Source organism: Fusarium solani (genome assembly GCF_023522795.1).
Source record: "Fusarium solani strain SB1 chromosome Unknown bctg00000000, whole genome shotgun sequence".
Lineage (NCBI taxonomy): Eukaryota > Fungi > Ascomycota > Sordariomycetes > Hypocreales > Nectriaceae > Fusarium > Fusarium solani.
In genome coordinates this window covers 5019262-5037758 of record NW_027072157.1, presented here as the reverse complement: position 1 = coordinate 5037758, position 18497 = coordinate 5019262, and the positions used below count along the sequence as shown (strand labels likewise).

At 54.5% G+C, this 18497-nt stretch overlaps 4 protein-coding genes across 4 annotated transcripts; 2 read left to right on the top strand and 2 right to left on the bottom strand.

The window, feature by feature from the left end:
* Window positions 1-1937: 1937 nt before the first annotated feature.
* MRS44_001586 (uncharacterized protein) lies at window positions 1938-4902 on the top strand (the record flags this gene model as incomplete). Its single annotated transcript, XM_046267300.2, has 5 exons — window positions 1938-2061; window positions 2123-2680; window positions 2752-2931; window positions 2988-3532; window positions 3583-4902. 5 exons carry the CDS (start codon window positions 1938-1940, stop codon window positions 4900-4902), a joined length of 2727 nt encoding a protein of 908 aa, XP_046138147.2.
* Window positions 4903-10148: 5246 nt separating this feature from the next.
* Window positions 10149-12158, top strand: MRS44_001585 (uncharacterized protein; the record flags this gene model as incomplete). Its single annotated transcript, XM_065623754.1, has 2 exons — window positions 10149-10155; window positions 10480-12158. 2 exons carry the CDS (start codon window positions 10149-10151, stop codon window positions 12156-12158), a joined length of 1686 nt encoding a protein of 561 aa, XP_065480177.1.
* An 889-nt stretch (window positions 12159-13047) lies between these two features.
* MRS44_001584 (uncharacterized protein) lies at window positions 13048-14835 on the bottom strand (the record flags this gene model as incomplete). The annotated part of the gene is made up of 1 exon (XM_046274869.2): window positions 13048-14835. The coding sequence occupies one exon, from the start codon at window positions 14833-14835 to the stop codon at window positions 13048-13050; it is 1788 nt and encodes a 595-aa protein (XP_046138149.2).
* Window positions 14836-16074: 1239 nt separating this feature from the next.
* MRS44_001583 (uncharacterized protein) lies at window positions 16075-18329 on the bottom strand (the record flags this gene model as incomplete). The annotated part of the gene is made up of 5 exons (XM_065623753.1): window positions 16075-16978; window positions 17033-17049; window positions 17106-17366; window positions 17415-18212; window positions 18258-18329. The coding sequence occupies 5 exons, from the start codon at window positions 18327-18329 to the stop codon at window positions 16075-16077; spliced, it is 2052 nt and encodes a 683-aa protein (XP_065480176.1).
* Window positions 18330-18497: the final 168 nt, after the last annotated feature.

The window sequence follows — 18497 nt, the reverse complement described above, 5'->3', positions numbered from 1 at the left end:
GACTCTCTGCCCCGGCGCGCTTCAGCGTCCATCAAGCTATTTTCAGCAGTCCTCTACCTTTTAGAGCCAAGTCAGCACGAGCAGCCCTGAACTCCCACACTTTTTGCAACATGGCCGTCCTCGACTGCGCTCAGGCAGATCTATCAACGTCATGTTCAGTTGCCAGTGTATGAAGCGGAAGCCTCAAGGAATCACGTCCTCGAGCGCTTCTTTGACGTAACTAAATGGCCGGAGTGCTCATCGTACTGCATCTGTTCGGGCCGCCACAGAGAATTCATGTCCACGACACCAATTCTACTCAAACCATCGTTGATGACCGTTGTTCCAAGACAAGTTCCAACTCGCCTCTTCCCCAACCCGATCCCAACAGTTGCAACAAACAGATACCTACCTACTTTAAGGATTCGCACCTCGCCAATTTGTACTGTGGACGGTTCAAGGACTACAATTCGTCATCAACTACGTCTCTCTTGTTCAAAACAACGCAGGCATCGCACAAGGTGCCGAAGGGCCGCAAAGGGACACCCTGATGGACATTGAACTGTTCACAGGCAGAGAGTGAGAGCTTGAAGGGAAGCTCGACCCTTTGACCCGCCTCCCCTCGATTGGCTTTTGTATAAAGACGTGAGATGCCTCCGTTTCGGTCACTCGATTCCTACTCAGCCAACATTCTTGAGTCTTTGACCCTCCATGTTTCGAGCCCGAGCGCGACTGAGCTCATCATCGCCAACTACCGAGACGCGTCTCTTGGAGGGGCTCAGAACACCACGTGATGGCAGCGCGGCTCCAGTAAGCTTAATAGTAAGTTATTGACCTTGAGCCAACGACGCTTCTATTCTACCCACCGTTCGGTGCCAAGTTTACACGGCCATGGTATATTGTTGATCCCTCTAAATGAAGTCACTGCCGAGGGAATCATACGTGCCTCTTGATCTGTTCATGCTCGATCACGAGCAAAGCTCAAGGAGCTTCGCAGTTCTCTCTTATCCCTTCACACGCAATGGCGGGGCTCTGATCCAGAGCAGCCCACGCAAGCTTCATTCGACGGCGTTGAATGGTTGATGCCGGGCACCCACTGGTGTCACAGACCCCTGCTGTCAAGACCGTCCAAGGACCCAAAACAAGCCAGGTCAGAGATGCTCAAGATGGAGGGGCGAGGTACTTGGCATCTGTATGACAGCGGCAGCCAATTGCCGTGTACCAGACCCTTGTCCCAGCTTGGACAGCTTCCATCCCCCAGCTCGCTATGGCTGATACCCCTCCATGATCGACCATCCTCGCGATCTCCCGGCGCGTATGGTTTTCATGCTCGGCCACCAAGTGGACAAACGGAGGTCTGAGGAAGCAGGCCATGTTTTCTGGCAAGGCATGAACGGCGGATGGCCCGGCCAACCTTGTGTCTAAGCTATGGTGGCTTTAGAAGCTTCGATTCGATAGAGCCTGGCATACTGCTTGGACCCGACGGGAGGCAACCCGTCTCACGCCCGTGACGCCTAGATCGTGGTGGCTGTCTACATGAGCTGAGATCAGTGCATACAGTACCGTCGGCACACCTAGGAAATGCCATCAGCATGTGCCCGAGCGATTCTGCTGGCTTATTCCTGTTTGTCAACTGCTGCACTGCTCGGCCAACGGTAGCACCACTTTGAAGCCCAGCACCACACAGCGCCCGCGCCAGCTGAATCTGCGTCACTTGCCCCTCAGACAGCCCCTCCTCCGCTTCCTCATCCTCCACCATTTCCTGGTTTCCTCTCCCTGTTTTCGTTTTCCTCTTCCTCCTCCTCCCTCACAACTCTTCCTGACTGGATTCTTCCTTTCTGCACTGCTTCATCTCCCCTCCTGCTAGCTCAGAAGGGGTTCTTTCTTCACCACTCCTGCTACACAACACCAAGCTTCTCTCTGGGATCCCTCCCAGCCTGAAGACGCGAACAGCAGCCATGTTCAGCTTCAGGTCTCACGGCCTCCTGGTGGGGCTCATCATCCTCGTTGGCCTGGCTTCTCCTGCCTTCGCCTTCGGTGCTGGCAACATTGCCTCAATCTCCAAGGTTGAGGGCCAGAACTGTGAGTGACTCCCCGCATACCGCATCCCTCGGCGCATCCCAGCTAACTGTATCTCTCCTAGGGCGACACGGCGATATCGAAGATGCTCTCCTCACCCTCACCCTAGCTCGTGCCCTCAATGGCAAGAAGTTCAACAAGATCAACGTTTCGCGCACGTACTTTGGAAACTGGCTCCGAGATTACTCCCAGGCTGTCGATGTCGGCACTGTCAAGTCCGTTTCTGCCGAAGCCATCCGTCTCCTCCTTTGCGTTCTCGGCTTCATGACCTTTGGCTACGGCTCCGGCGAGTTCGAGGTTACCGCTGAGCGACTGGGCTGCTACCGCCCTGAGGAGCACATCGACAACCCCAAGGACTACGCCGAGAATGTCGACGCTCGCCAGTATGACCGTCGCCTTCGAGGTCCCATTGATGAGGAACGAGAGCTCTCGGTCGACCCAGAGACGGGCATGAAGAACTACATTGCCAACGAGCGCGCCGGTATCATGACCTCTGCCAAGCTCGTCAGACGCCTCTTTGGCGGTATGATTGAGCTCGGCCGCCGATACAAGGATTCTCAGCGAAAGGCGGACAAGTATGAGGCTCTCCGTCTCATGGGTACTGGACTGCACTGCCTCGAGGGTCAGTATACTATTGCTCAGTTCACCGTCGCGCGCGGTCTATCGTTGTCCATGTGCTAATCACAACTACAGATTTCTTTGCTCACAGCAACTACACCGAACTCGCACTTATTGAGCTGGGCGAACGTGATGTCTTCCCTCACTGTGGTCGTAACACCGAGATCAACCTTGAGGGTGCTCGTGACCGTGTCTACCCCATCGTTACTGGTACCTTTGGTGGTGTTGATTTCTTGCATTCCGTCACTGGTGAAGGTTGGTTCTCACCAAGCACACCCTCGCATTTAAGAACAACACTAACAAGACTCAAGTGTCCGACAAGCTGACCCAGAATGAGATTGATGAACTCGAGGGCACTCTTCAGCAGGGCGCCGCGTCCGATACCAGCATGCTCCGGGACTTGCTGGACAAGATCCCCGACGGCATCTTTGGTAACAAGCACCAGAGTGATCGCGTCGATGAGCTCCAGCAGAACGCCGCCACGGCTCAGATGGAGAACGTTTCCGTCTCTCCTCGTGACCCTGAGGAGTTCACCCTCTACGTCCAGAACGTCTTCAAGCAGGTCATGCCTGCCATTGAGTTCCATGACGACATCATGAAGAGCATCTCGGGCGCCGTTGAGAAGATTCCTGTGCTGCCCAAGATCATTGAGCAGCTGGAGGAGCAGCTTTCTGTCTTCATCTTCTCCATCATTGCCCCCTTCATCGTCCCCCTGATCCAGCAGATCCGCAACGAGCTCAAGACTGGCTCCGACGAGATCATTGAGAGCAGTGAGCGCGAGCAGCACATTGTTTTCCACAATGATGACTCTACCGATCCCACTCATTCCATGCTGTCCAAGGACCACTTCTCCAACGTAAGTGGGCAACGCAAGTGTTATGAATCCAGCTTCTAACTGAGTCTTAGATTCTCAACGAAATTGCTGGCCGAAACGCTGCCAGCATGGTGCACTGGGTTGTCCCTCAGCTCATGGACGCCGTTGATGATGAGAGTGTCGATGTGGATAGGCTCCTCGACGACATCATCGGCGGTATCCTGCATCACCCTGCCCAGCGTGATATGGGCAACCGCAAGGTCCAGGAGGGCCGACACCGCTGCTACGAGAACGTCAAGGAGTGGTGGGGTGAGATGGGCGATGACCAGCGTGAGGACTACCGCCGCAAGCTGACCCGTGACGGCGTCCAGAACGGCGAGAACCACAAGGAGGGCGTCTATGACACTGGTCACGGCCACGGCTGTGCTGGTAAGCTCAAGATGCGCAAGCTCTACGGTGGTCCCGAGACTATCGAGGACAAGATTGCTGGTGCCGCCGCCGATGCCATCTTGAAGGGTGCTACTGGCGCTCTTTCTGGTATGGTTGAGCAGAACACCGGCTACAAGATGCCCTCTTCCGGCCGTAAGGAGGAGAAGGAGGAGGGCGGCTTTGGCGGATTCCTCAACGCTGCCAGCTCCATCCTTGGAGGAGCTTTCAACAGTGATGACACCAGACGTGAGACCAGCACCCGCCGTGAAGACGACGGATCGTATACTCGCACCGAAACCGAGTATGGCCGTCATGGTGATCGTTATGGCCAGGCCGAGTACTCTCAAACAGAGCGCCCAGATGGCAGCCGTCACGAAGAGTACAGCCGGTACGAGCAACGGGACTCTGAGGGTGGCCGTCACACCGGAGGCTACGGCTATGAGGAGCGAACAGAGACTCACCAGTCTTACTCGGGTAGCTACCAGCGCACCGAGCGCCACGAGTACCATGGCTCAACTGAGGAGGGCTATGGCCGCCGCCGTGACGACGATGATGGCGGTTACGGTCGCCGTCGTGATGATGATGAGGGCGGCTATGGCGGTGGCCGACGCCATGAGGAGGGTGGTTATGGCGGCGGTGGTTACGAGCGCCGCGAGGAGAGCTACGGCCGTCATGAACGTCAAGAAGAGGGTGGCTACGGAGGTGGCTACGGCGGTGGTGGTTATGGCGGCGGTCACGAGCGCCGTGAAGAGGGAGGCTACGGCGGTGGCTACGGAGGCGGCGAGCGTCGTGAGGAGGGCGGCTACGGTGGTGGTTATGGCCAGGACAACTCCGGCCGCCGTGAGGAAGGCGGCTACTCTGGAGGAGCCGCTGACGAGTACGTCCGCCAGAGCCAGGGCCAGGGACGCTACGGCGGCGGATATGAGCGACGTGATAATGATGAGTACGGCGGAAACGGCTATGGTGGTGACCGACGCTGGTAAGTTGCTGAGCAACCCAGTCGGCTCGCCTCGCGTGAGAACAATGGACCTCACGATGGGAGCAAGAGGGATGCTCTCGGCCATGATGAGGGCTGTGATACATGTTCAGAATGTGCACTTTTGTTAGTGAAAAGAATTGATGATTTCTATGCGGTTTAATGAACTGTGACGTATCTTGGATGTAGTGTGCAATGTGGAGCCAGGAGATGTCTACGGAGTAGCGGCCCTGAAGGAGTATATCGTAAATCTGGTGGCGTCTACCTCCTTGGTAGTTTAGATGGACTCCCAGCCGCATCTATTTGACGATCCCGAAGTATCCGTACTGTGATAACTTGGAAGAATTCATAAATACGATCAAATGCAACTGGGATACCGTACATATGCAGCATGTACATCAATCCTCCGTTGAGTTGTGGGAGGCCTCCCACACTCGCCGTATCCCTTCCAACTTCTTTGGATGACCAGTGTTACCCAGTGCCCTTCAAGTAGAGAGAGACGGGTATCAAGTACAAGGCCGAGCCAAAAGAGGCTACGGAAACGACGTTGCCGGCTGGAATGCGGCAATGAGGCCCCGATCCGAAGGCCTGGAATTCCAGCTCTGCGGTAGTTTTAGCCGTGACATGCGCATAAAGGTAATTCGATAGAAAAATGTAGAGGCACAATTGTTAGTGCCTATTCTTGACTCCAAGGCTCAGCTCAATTCACTCCCAAGTCATCCAACGCCCTCATGCTCTTCGCCAGGATCGACTCTGCCCCCCCGAGCAAGACACTCGGAAGCTAAATATCGTCCGAGAGCCCGAGCGGTTCATGCTGCAAGCAACACGAGGAGCCGCTTGCCATGGGCGGCAGAGGCTTGCAGCTAGAAAGAAATCCCGCGTGATGGCTGTTTTTTTTCCTGCCTTTGAAAACGCAAACCTCGACTTTCATATCACAAGCAGGAGAGCCTTCAACTCCCAACCATGATGCTCTTGGAGAGACAGTACTAGACGGTGGTAAGATGGAGCCCAAACGGCCATGGCCATGGATACCATTATCCGAGGTTACGTATCCTGCCCATCAAGTCAAGTCAAGTCAAGTCAAGCCTTATCTCTGCATCCGCTGAGCAGCGTTGATAGGCTCTTGAGACAGCACAGAGCGGTAAGCCCGCTCAACGACTCCGCACATGCTTTTGGAGAACTTGAACCAGATCCCTGTGTCTCGGTCCAAAACGGGCTATGAGAAAACGTTCAGCAGCAACAGAGCACACATTCGTTGACACGACTCGCGAAGATGGCGGGCGACGTGCCACGTGCAGCCCACGTCATTTGCTGGTCAAAGACAACAAGAGGACGATGATCAAACTTGTGCCCGACGTCACAGACCGGTGGTTTCATTTGCTGCAAGGAGCGAGGGTCTTGTCTTGCCCTCTGTTGATACAGTAAACCGGAGGCTGGCTGTATCAATGGATACAGCGGCCAAGTATCCGTACCGATCCAGGCCGTCCAATTTTCGGGCTCCTGTGCGCAGAGAAAGCGACGCAAGACTGTACCAAACGCAACACCTGAAAGAAATCGCAGCTTGTCCACCACGGTCAACGTTTCGCTCCTTTGATTACGTCAAGTGGCGCGGCACCAAGGCCTTCGGAGTCTGAGCTCGAACCGAAAGCTCTGCAAGCTCTCCATCGTTGGCTGGAATGCGAGATCTTTGTGGTCAGTCATTGTCAGTGCCCCCCCTACTCATCCGGGTGGAGAGGTAGAGGGAAGAGAGACACGGCCTCTTGTCAGAAACAATCTGAGCACAGCGCCTGGCTTTGTGCATTGGTCTGGGTCTGAGTTACATAAACCTCAGTCCAGCCAGCCTGTTGAAGGGCTCATAATGTGAGCCCACGAGGCAAGCAAGCAAGCACGGCAAGTTGATTCCGTGCTGCCGTGTCGGCATTGTGCTCACTCTCTTCTCCATTCCCATGCAGCTCCCGCCTGCTCGTAGGGCTCACGGGCTGATCTAGGCTCTCCGGTGCTTGAACTTCGTTGAAGATCCAGTGATCTACATCTCAGGCTGTGCCGTCTTGCCGGGTTGGCGCATGCTTTGTCGCAGCCACAAGCTACCCATGCCTCGCCGTGCGGTACAACTGCACTAACTTCCCATCAATCCGATGTCATCGTGTCGGCGGCAGCTACTGGAGATCTGTGAGCCTCGAGAATGGCTTCCGTCAAACGCTTGCCTTCTAGACGGCCAAGACTGGGCTCTCGGACGGTGGGTTGCAGCGCTTGTACCGCCCGCATGCACCGATGCCATGTGCGGGCTAAAATGGCTGAAATCCAGACAACGGGACCTGGGAAAACCAAGCGACAGGGGAGGGGTGGGTGGTATGGTCGCTTTCCATTCAGCAGTAAGCCAGTCAGTATCGCCCAGCGACATGACACTGTGAACCGACCCTTGTTCCGCGTACAAAGTTGCAAGGCCCCGAGGATCAAGGGTCTCTGCATCCGCAGAGATTGTCAGCGTTTCTGATGTGTGACTGCTGAACACCGGACTGCCAATCCCCGCAGGGCTCGACATTGCCATCGACGGACCAGCCATCAACTCCACAACCCCTTGGATCAGCCCTCGTCAGTCAGCGGGCTGTGTTGATCAATGAGTCTTATTGAGACGAGAGATGAGGCTCCTGGGGCGTCCGGCTTCCGGCAGGCTGTGATGGAAACGTCAAGGTTGTGGCTCAAGGGTTCGCGTAAACGCGTTTATGCCGCGCCCCTGGTCATCACGACTTAGTGGGCTGGCGCCGCTGGAACGTCTCGAACAGACAAGCTTTTGGGCACAGAGCTTGGCAGAAGTGCAGATCCGATTCGGTTCGGATCCCTATCCAAGTCGTCTCAATTCCATTATCCTCAACATCAACTCGTTACTCCTTAGGCGTGTGGAAGACTGCAGAGGCCTATTTTGCCTGCCTCCTCTGAAAGATACGGCATTGTCTCTTGAGAACGAACGGAACTGGGCCGTGTCCGAAGCATTCATCCCAATTCGAGCCCAGCTGAGGCGCCACCGATCCTTTGTTGCCAAAATACCCCACTCGCTGAATCGACGAGCTCCGTCTCAGGTTGCAACGAGCCGTAAGCTCCACGACAGCCCCCATGTTATCAGCTGCCAAAGCAATGGCTTTTCTCGAGTGATCCAGGTGCTAAAAACGCACAAATGTGCAAAGGAAAGGTCAGTGTTCAAATTGTTGGGTGGCAACAGGCATCAGGCACATCCTAGAGACGATGATCCCTGAAACTAGAGATAAAAAAGAGAGAAAGAGAGACTGGATGGAGTCGCATTGCGGGCCGTATGACCTAATCTGACCAAGTGACGCTCAACAAGCTTTTGGTTCGTGGGGAAGTTTGCATTTAGTGGATTCTGATGGTTGACTCCCCTTGTTTGAAGTTGATGCTGGTCTGATGCTGTGACGGGAGACGGGAGCTTCCAGGGCAAATTCAGAGAGCTGACAAGCTCGGGCCTCGGAACTCCCGCCGCCCATACCTTCCAAGATGGATCTCTCTTCTGTACCTGCCGATGTAGGTTCTTGATCAAGTTGCTTGGCAGGAGCCAAAACGAACCTCCCGTCATGTTCAAGGGTCCGTTAAAGTGGTTTCTGTTCTGTTTATATCTCGTCAATCTACGAATGGATGTTTCTGTGAAGAGTATTATGGGTCGACTGCGAAAGCGAAAGCGACTGCGATAGCGGTTCTCTGATGGCGTTGGCTCCCGTCTCCGGCATCACCTCACTCACTATTATTCCCGGCCACTTGAACGCCATGGCCAGAACTCGTCCGGTTTGGACTCACATGCTTGCTCCCCGCTATCGGCGTTTTTACGACATTGCCCGTGTCGTGACAATCATAACACACAATGCCTAACAGCAGGCCAAGCTGGTGATTCTCTGGAAAGCGTTCAGCACCAAGAGTTCCAAGCTTTCGGTTCCGCCAGATGATCCCGGCTTGGCGCCAATTGCTGCTGCCGCCATCGCTTTCTTTTTTTTGCCCTGTTCCTGCAACTGAAAGATGTGCTGGGAGTTGGTTGACTTGAATCTAAGAGAGTCGTCACCGTCATGATCGTGCACGTTTCGAGGTCTCGACCCTTGGCTCTGCACTCGGCGTGCCTGGACTGTGCCTGGACTCGTTGGTCTTTCACAGAATCTTTTGGTTTTCTTGCTCACAGACTATCATCTCCTTGGTTAACAGCAACACCTTGCCCCTTCTCAGATTCCATTCCTCTCCTGTTCCTACAGAACTGTGCTCTCAAGGCGATAACTGGATTCGGACTGGTCGGCCTCATCCAGACACAACCCCTGCCCTGCGAACTGACCTTGGGTCATCTTATTCTCACTCCCCTATCGGCCCTCACCCCCGAACGCGCCACCAACAACAGACCCCATTCACACTCCACCTCCAATTCCCGGGCTTTACGTACCACCTGCCATCTTTTCCCAGCCGGGCAACAGCAGGAAGCAGACCAGACCAGGCCAGGTCACTGCAGGCAGGCAGGGCGTCTCGTCTCCATGAATCGCTGCCCCCTCCCCTCTCCTCTCTCTTTGGCGTCGGCCGGCAGCATCTCCCCATCCCCCAAAACGCTCACTTGGGGCGCTGCTCCTCCCTTTCGCGTTGCGTGTGTCTCCTTCTCCACCCACTCAGGTTGCTCTCCACGGTTCTAAACTCCACCAGCGCCATCCCATCCATCCACTCACTCGCTCACTCCCTCCTTCCCGGCAAGACGCAAGTCTCCCGTCTCTGTCAGTCAAGAGCGACCAGCAAGCAAGCCCATTTCCAGTGCCCGGACCATTTCCACTCCCACTCTCGCTTGTCTCTTTCGTTCCTTCCCTCCCCCAGAAGCCCCAAATCGTCCGCTCCTGCCTCTTTGCTCAATCTCAATTCTCGCTCCCGCAAATTCCTCCGTACCTTATCACCCCGTCATCTTGTTCTCACCACCAACCATCACCTGTCAACCTGGCCGCTGCTTCAATTCTGCGCGGTCGGTGTCCGCCATATCATGCCTACAATTCCATGATTGAATATGTTTTAGAAGCATGTGTAAGTCCTCGTCTCCTTGGTCGGTCTTGTCGTCTTGTCCCGCGCTTCCTCGCTCTTTCCCGCTCTACCCGAACGGTCTCCGTCCCCTTCCGTTCCTGCTCCTCATCCGCTCCTGCGGGTTGAGGGCCAAGAAGCCTCCCATCCTACCCCAGTCTTGGCATCCCACGAACTGAACTGACAGTCGCCCAGCGCTCACCGAGATACGAAATGCCGTGTATGTTCCTCTAGGTTACCGTTGATTTCTTTTGTCGCGAATCCCTTCGCTTGTCGTTGCTGTATCTCCTGTATCGCCTATCATCACCATGTCGTCGACTCCCCTCACGCAGACCACTCCTCCCACGGTTGTCGTCTCTGCCGCCACGACCTCGCGACACCGGGACAGAAATCTCTCGTCACCCTCGTGCGCATGTCGCTGACTTTATATCAGCCTCCTGTTTAGCAATCCAGTATGGAGCGGCGCCAGTACGGTCCCGTCGACAATTATCAGAAACCTCACGGCTCTCTCGGTGCGTTCACCGCCCTTGACTCGACCCCCAAGTCGCTCACATCGAGGCAATCCCTCGCTTCGACTGGTCTCGACTAACATCCCACGAGCAGAAGCAGATGGCATATGAGGAGCGCATCACCAGCAACATCACCACCCTGACCTCAACCAATGCCGATTCACGCCAGAGCATTTCTGGCCTCCTCTACGTCCCAGACCTCGACGGCTATCCCGAATGTGACCAACAACAGTACGAATTCATACCCGAAAATGTGACACGACGAGAAAACCTACCTCCCACAAATTACAACCTCATCGCTCTCGCTCCTTGGTTCAGCATCGACTGCACCCTATCCTACCTCGCATCTGCGCGTCTCGACCCCATTCGCGCCTTCATCTTCTACAAGCCCAACAATTCGTCAAATAAACCCCAAGATGCAGACTCGCCTGTGTGGAATTTGGAAGACGGCGGGGCTTGGAGGAATGCCAACAAATATCCCATATATGCCGTCTCAGGAAGGGAAGGTCAAGGTATCATGCAACAGCTGAGTCTTTATTCAGGCCGCATCGATGACGTTCCCTACGGAAGCGAGATCAACAAGCTCTACGGCCCAAATCCAAAAGATTACGTTCGAATATGGACCGAGCTCTCGCTGCACGATGAGTCGGATATGCCAGCTCTCTGGGCCTTTTTCTTGATCGTCATCGGTGCTCTCCTGGCCATCATTGCCTTCGTCTCGGTTACCATGCACCTAGTTCAACGGCGACGTCGAATATCTCTCAAGCGAAGAGTTGAAACCGGCGAGGTAGACCTTGAGGCAATGGGTATCAAGCGCCTAACGGTGCCGGCCACTCATGTACGCGGATTCCCTCTGTTCACATACAATGCAGACCCCGAGTCGATGGCCGCTCCTCCTACCCCCTCGTCTACCCGCCGTCTACGAAGCAGCCGGGGACTCGATCAGCGCAGCATCCGCTCCGGTGCCAGCGTTCGGAGCAAGCGATCCAGTATCGGCGTCACTGGCGACAATGCTGCTACCAACTTCCAGCCAAGCTGTCATATCTGTCTCGCCAATTTCGACCACCGAGTAACCATTATCCGAGAGCTCCCCTGTGGACATATCTTTCATCCCGAGTGTATCGATGAGTTTCTGTTGCAAAACAGTTCTCTTTGTCCCATGTGCAAGCATTGCATGCTGCCAAGAGGCTACAGCCCCAAAATCACGAACGGCATGGTTCGTCGCGAACGTGCCTTGCGGCGGTTACGGGAACGGGTCGACCTTGAGGATTTGTCGGAAGGATCAACAGACAATACCAAGATCAGAGACTGGGGCAAACGGCTTTTCCGAACCTCAACATCTCCCACTCGACCCGCCTCTTCGCCTTTAGTCTCCTTGAAGCTAGGAAAGTTCAGACGACGTCCCGCGGAAGACACAACAGCGGAGGTGTCAGAACACTCGGATACGCCACCAGCGCCTTCGTCAACCGCCTCCCAACCTGAGGAGCCCGAAGCGACCACGCGTCCTCCTGCTACAGCCAAGGCCACGAAGCCGAGACGATCGAGACCTCGGGCTTTGAACCTACTACCGACACAACCAGAAAATTCCGAGTTGATCACACCAACAGTAGGACGTGCAAGTCCCTCCTCATTCGCTCGACAGCGTATGCGCGAAATTGCAGCCAAAAATGCACCCTTTGACGACCCCGATTCTCAAAGGGCAATATGTGAGTAACCGACATGTTCAAAGCATCTTGGGACATCAATTAACAGACGGTGTAGGGCTTCGTGCAATTTCAAAAGTTTTTCCTGGATATTTCTAACACCATTCGGGGACGACACTGGGACTTAGATGGCATCTCACATTGCATTTACTTGGGACAAAGCATGGCATTGGCGTTTATGGGATTGGCAGGCTTTTTTGTTGGATATTGGGCCATACCACGGAAAGGGGACTATTCTACGACTACTATTCACGAGGGGTTTGGGTGCATTGGGTTAACTTTATTTGAACACGGCGTCAGGCGGGCTGATACGACAACCATGGTCTTGGTTATATATAAGGGGTCCAGCGGCTGAAGCAATGACGATGGGGTTCTGAGCGTCATGTAGATATCTTGTCCATGGAGATGGGCTATTTGTAAGCATTCCTGCCCTCGCTCGTGAGGGAGCAGTGATGTGTACCAAGATGTTGGATTAGTAACTGCGGCAAAGTGTCAGTCAGTGTTGAGACGATATCCTTGGGCGCATTGAGTACAAAGAAGCAAATGAACATGGTCTGCTCAACGAATGATGGTACTTGCAAGTGATTTTAGTCTCGGATGGCAAGACAGCAAAAGTCACCAGAGTGCCCCAGCTGAATGTGACAAAGTGCGCCTCTATGTTATCCAGGGCTACTACTAATATGTTTCTCTGGTACCCAAATCAGGTCCAAGTTCTGGTATCATCCATCATGTGCAAAAACGCCAACGCCCAAACGCTCCAACGCCGCTCAACCCAGTGATAGTTACAAAGTCAACCATATGTCCTGTCCGTCTTGATTCCATTCCTTCAGTGTACTTGTCGTTCATTCCTTCATTATCCATAGATGCTTCATCTTCATATCCCCTCCTCATCGCTCATTCTCATGTTCCTTGCCCTCCAAGCAGCCGTTCGTCGGGCACTCCAACCCTGGCCAGGGCATCACGAACACGGTCGTCCTCTGCAGCGCGGATCCTCTTTCTGGCATCCTCGAGGCGCTCGACGCCGAGGTCGATGGTCGCAATATGCACACTGAGCGGCAGGGGCGCCACACCTCCGGCCCCGTAACGCAGCAGCTCGGGCTGTGCGACGGCGTCCCTCAGATCGCCGAGTCCCTGCTGGATGCTCTCGAGCTCGAGGATGAGAGCGCTCACCTGTGCGACGGCAGTTGTGCGCTGGTCGTCGACCTGGCGCAGGAGAGCGATCTGGCGAGAGACGCGGGCGGCCCCGTTCGTGGTGATGCCGACGAGGTTCCAGAGGCTCCGGAGGGAGTCGCGCTGCTCTTCGGCGTCGATCGACGATAGGGTTGTGATCTCGTAAATTCTATTTAGGTAGTCTTCTGCCTGTGTGAAGAGGCGGAGGACGGCCTGGGCTTCGAGGATCAACGCCGCGATTCGGTTCGAGACTTGAGCTGTGTGCTCGATGTATTTGTCAAGGAGCATGCGCTCGTTGAACATGTGGTCGCTGGTGGGCTGGAAAGGGTGGAAGAGCCACGAGGCCCAGCTGACAAAGGGGGAAGTGGAGGAGAGGGAGCTCGAAGACTCCTCGGACGGAGCCAGAGTGTCGATATAGCGAGACGTCCAACGGTTGATGCTGATGATTGCATCGACGGATGAGCCGACGTGCGTGTTGAACTTTTGCAAGTCCGTGGCTGACTGACGAGCTGTGTCGATATAACCGTCAAACTCAAGGACAAGCTCTTCACGTCTCGAAACATCGCTGTGCCGAATAAGAGTGCGCAGGTCTCTTATGGCCATCTCGGAGCGCTTCATCTCAAAGGGGAGCGAGACGCCGTCGGCACTCTTCTCTAGCACCTGCTCAAACTTGGACTGCACGTCCATGAGCTGGTCAAACTCGACGTGCGACGCTCCAGCCTCGGGCGTCACGATAGTGTCCAAGGAAGGACAGAACGGAAGGCCGAACATGGAGAGACCGGGGATCCGGCACAGCGGAGAGAGTGACGCCGCGATGGAGCGTGTTGCCATGTTCTGTGCGATAATAAGGCCGCCGAAGCAGAGGTAGATGGCAAGGAGAAGCGCGAGCGGTCGTTGGGCATATCGGAAGGCGAGGGCGAAGATTCCCGTGAACCAGCAGAGTACATTATACAGCGCCGGAGGTATGGATCCCGCGACCTGGCTCCCGATGGTTGGGGGCGCTCCCCGATGTTGGCGGCGATAACGGTAATACTCTTCTTCGGCAGCTCTGTGTCTTTCTCGGATATTCCTGTGCTTGGATGGGCTTCCTGTGAGGGGGTTTCCCCGTCTTCTCACGCCTTGATCGCCCGCATATCCTATCCCCAATCCCCTGACCGTTCTCTCGCTCCTGACGCTTCCTGCTGCGTCGGTTGCCACATCTATCTGCGGCATATGAAACTCGGGATCGGGCGATCTGATTACGGGATCACCGGTTGCGCTCACGCTGGCGCGGGACAGACTCGGGCGAAACGGCTCTCTCAGAATGTCGCGCTCGTCGACGCCAAAGTCGCGGATGCTGTCCTGCGAGCCGAAGCTGATATCTCCTTGCGAAAACGGCTGCGACGGTATTCCGCCTGAGGAGATGGGCGGAGACGAAGAGTCGGCCAGCGACGGGAGGATGCTCGTGTCGAAGCTGTCGTTTTCGCCCTCGACGACGCGCCACGAGTCCTCGGGCCGGAGCTCGCGCCGTCGCGTCATGGTTGCTGCTGACACGAGCAGGTGTGACCGATGCTGTCGCGGAGGGTAGCAGATACTGGTGAGAGGCTGCGCGAGGCTCCAAGTCGCATCGAACAGTGAAAAAGGTGGGCGGCGAAGTGGTGTTGATATAGCCGAAAAGGTGGTGCAAGTAACGAATCGCAGGTCAGTTTAAATGCCGTAAATCTAGGCACGATGAGTCATCGGCCGGAAAAGCGCAATTTCGGTAGAGTGCATTCACAGCGTGAATATCAAAGCAGGCGTGCTCGGTGCCTGGCGGTGAATGGGGCGGTAAATAATCGACCTGAGGTTGTCGCGATGAATGAATGATGTAAGAGCAGGCGGCCATGGACGCTATCAAAGGCCAAGGCTCCCCTCCTCTTAGGATTAGTGGGGACGGAAGGATCCCTGCATGGCCATGAGCTCTAGCGCCCGCCAATCGATCCTTTAATAACGAGGTGGGGGGTGGAGGCTGACAGGGTCCCGTGCCCAAGCATTCCATTTCATTATCGTGAGTGTAGGGTAGGCGAGCTTCTTTGACTTCAAAGTAGATGATTGAGAAGCAGTAACTATATGTACCAGACAAGCAACAGCATAAAGAGATATATTCATTGTCAAGTCGGAACCTGAGGCATCCAAAAACTTGCTTTCTTCTATGTGGGTGGTTCACTACTTTCCTCTCGAGACAAAGGTTCCGCTATCATCCTAGGTGTGTCTCCAAATACCATACCCAACTAACGCTATATCAACTGCCCAATTCTGCATTCCATCTACTTCGGTTCAGACTTTGTCCCCTGTCCTGCCTATAGCCCACTAACATACCATTCAGCAACCCCAATGACATTCAACATCTGGTTCAGTCTCGGAATCCTCTGGATTTCCAGTGCCATACCAAAGACAGAACTCCACCCAAAAACCAGGCTCAGTCACGACAACCAACACTCACGTACCCTACCTTGATTCAATGCCATACAAGCAAAAGAACATGGCGGAGATGAAACTGAAACACTTGTCAACTTAAACGACTGCCTGGATGTGAGTTTGAACAGAAAAAACCACACTAGTAATCAAAGCCATAGCTGAACAATGGATATTTGCAATTTGGATCTAATAACCCACATATCCACCCATTACACAAAAAGAAATACCATGCACCCCACTGGAAGTATCAAGAATTGACCCCAAACTATCACTGAGAAAATCCCATGTCTGGCCCTTTCCTTCGCTCCTAGCTCCAACCCCCTAAAACCACTGGTCCTCAGGCTTCACATATGACATCGGCATCTCTGAATGAGTTTCTAGATCCGAGGGCCCCGCTTCCGCCGGAGGGAAAGGTGCCACCGGAATAGCATCCATGCCCATCGTAACCTCCTCAGCCTTTGGGAATGGAGTGGCCTCTGTACCCAGTGTTGCCTCATCAGTTTCCGGGAATGATGTAACCTCCGTGCCCAGTGTCATATTCTCCATCATTGGAAGCGGAGCAGTTTCCATGCTAAGCGTCATCTCCCCAGGGCCCGAGAGTGGAGCACCGTGCATCTCCAGTGTTGGCTCCTCAGTTGTTGCTTCCACATTCGTAGCTTGTGGTTGTTCCTGTGCCCAAGCATCCATCTGGTCCATCGTCGTAAATACTGGAGGCGCAAACTCGCTGGGTGGATCTTCCTGGTCCATACTAGGCGAGTCGAGCATATCGGGTGTCGTCTGCATCTCCTGCAACTGCTCAGCAGCCTCGATAATATCTGCTGCCCCCCTCATTGCTTCTTCAATCTCTTCTGAGACCGCTTTCGACCTGGGCCAGAATTTGCCCGCATTTCTTAGCACACTCACCAAAAGCGAGATCTTGACCTTGTAGACCGGCTGCCCCTGTCCATAGAGCAAGGCATCGAAAAGTGGTAGAGCTGCCCGCTCAAGGCCCAAGATGCAAGACGGAGAAAGTTTCTCTGGTGGAAGATGGAGGTTGAACAGTGACACGAGGTGTAGCGATGCCTGGACAGCTGCTGATCCAGGTAGCCGAGCGCTGGACCCCATCGTCACGCTTGCAGGAGGGGAAGGCGAACTACTGAGCACAGAGAAACCCTTATTGGCAACCTCTCGAACACCGTCCTGAGGCTTCACGCCTTTGTAGTGGAGTTGCATCCGAATCTGAAGACTTTTCAATAGTTAGCACCAGTCTGATAACCTAGAATGCTGTGATTTGACATACCCATAAGCAACCCCTAGCTGTAGGCCATCCACCGTCAGCTCCTGTCCAATAGTTTTAGAGTATATCTACTTACCGCGTGGTACAATATCATGTCAACCGTACCATCTGTGTCGACAAGATCCTTCTTCCACTGAGGCATCTGCAATATCCACGACTCGAGTCGAAGGTTTGCATTATCCATGGCCTCTGAAAATGCCACCTCTCCAACATTGAGGAGAGGCACAACACATGAGCCACAGATGCGAGTCAGGTCCACAAAATATGCCCATGAAGAATATTGTCTCGAGGGTCCCCTCTTGTCGTAGTCCTCCAGAGTTACTGGGATTGGAATTTCCTGTCAGCATGTTAGTCTACAAGGCACACAATGAATAGCACTACTGACACCTGATTCATATTCCCACTCTTCGCATGGAAGTTCTGTTGTTGCCTCCGTATGGTAGAGTTGCCAATGACCAAGATGTTCCCGGACCGTCCTCAGTGACCCCTGTGTATACAACGCCCAGTATGTTCTTCGATACGATTCGGCCAGAATAGGGTCATCCTCCGCATCGGCGAAGCTCTTGTGTTGGAGCCCTAGCCTAAGAGCCAGGTCACGGGTCCGGTCAAACCACAGACTGCAGTAGTCGTCGTGTTGCTCTCCAAAGGCAGCAATGCACATGGATAGTAGCGCTTGGACAGACCAGACTGTCTCGGGTAACTCCCCTGAAGCCATCTCGTAGGCGTCATTGCGTAGTGACGTGCTGTCCACGTTGTCGGCATACTTGGATCCCACGTAGAGAATCATGGTCATGGTGAACTTGAAGTCATCTGGAATTGTCTCAATGAGGCGACTGAGAGTCTTCTTCGGGGGTAACCATGAGTGGGTGGGGTGGAAATTGGTGTAGTAAAGGTCGAATAGATCCTTAACGGCACGAGGATTCTGTGCCTCTCGGCGTGTCCAGCCAGCAGGGAGTCTCTGGATGACATGGGAGGGGATGTCGAAGCCCGGAAAGTTGGGTGACGGCGTGCTGTCGGATGCTTCATCTCGGTCGGCCTTCATAGCCTTCTCCTTCATCTTCCTCCGCTTGTTTGGATCTCGGATTCCTCGGCGTGATTCGGCATAGACGCACTTCCTCGCGTCGTTCTTACATCGGAAGCAAGCTGGAAGAACTCCATCGCACCGAGTGTGCTTTTGACGGCACTGAACGCAGGCCAGAGAAGCACGATGTTTCGCCCGAGAACGCACCGCACCGGCTCGCAACTGAACCGGCTGGGGTCCAGACGCAGCTGAAACGTCGTTTCGAGATGGACTTGCCATGGTTTGACCGACACGCCGAATTGCGCGGATGAGAGGCGAGAAAGAAGTCCAAGGATGAGCAAGACTCTCTTTGTTGGGTCGTCCCAACGAGCGGGCCAGATACGGGAAGGGTGTCACAAGGCGGCAAACTGGGGAATGTTTGTCGAACCAACAGAGAGCCGGAGCAAG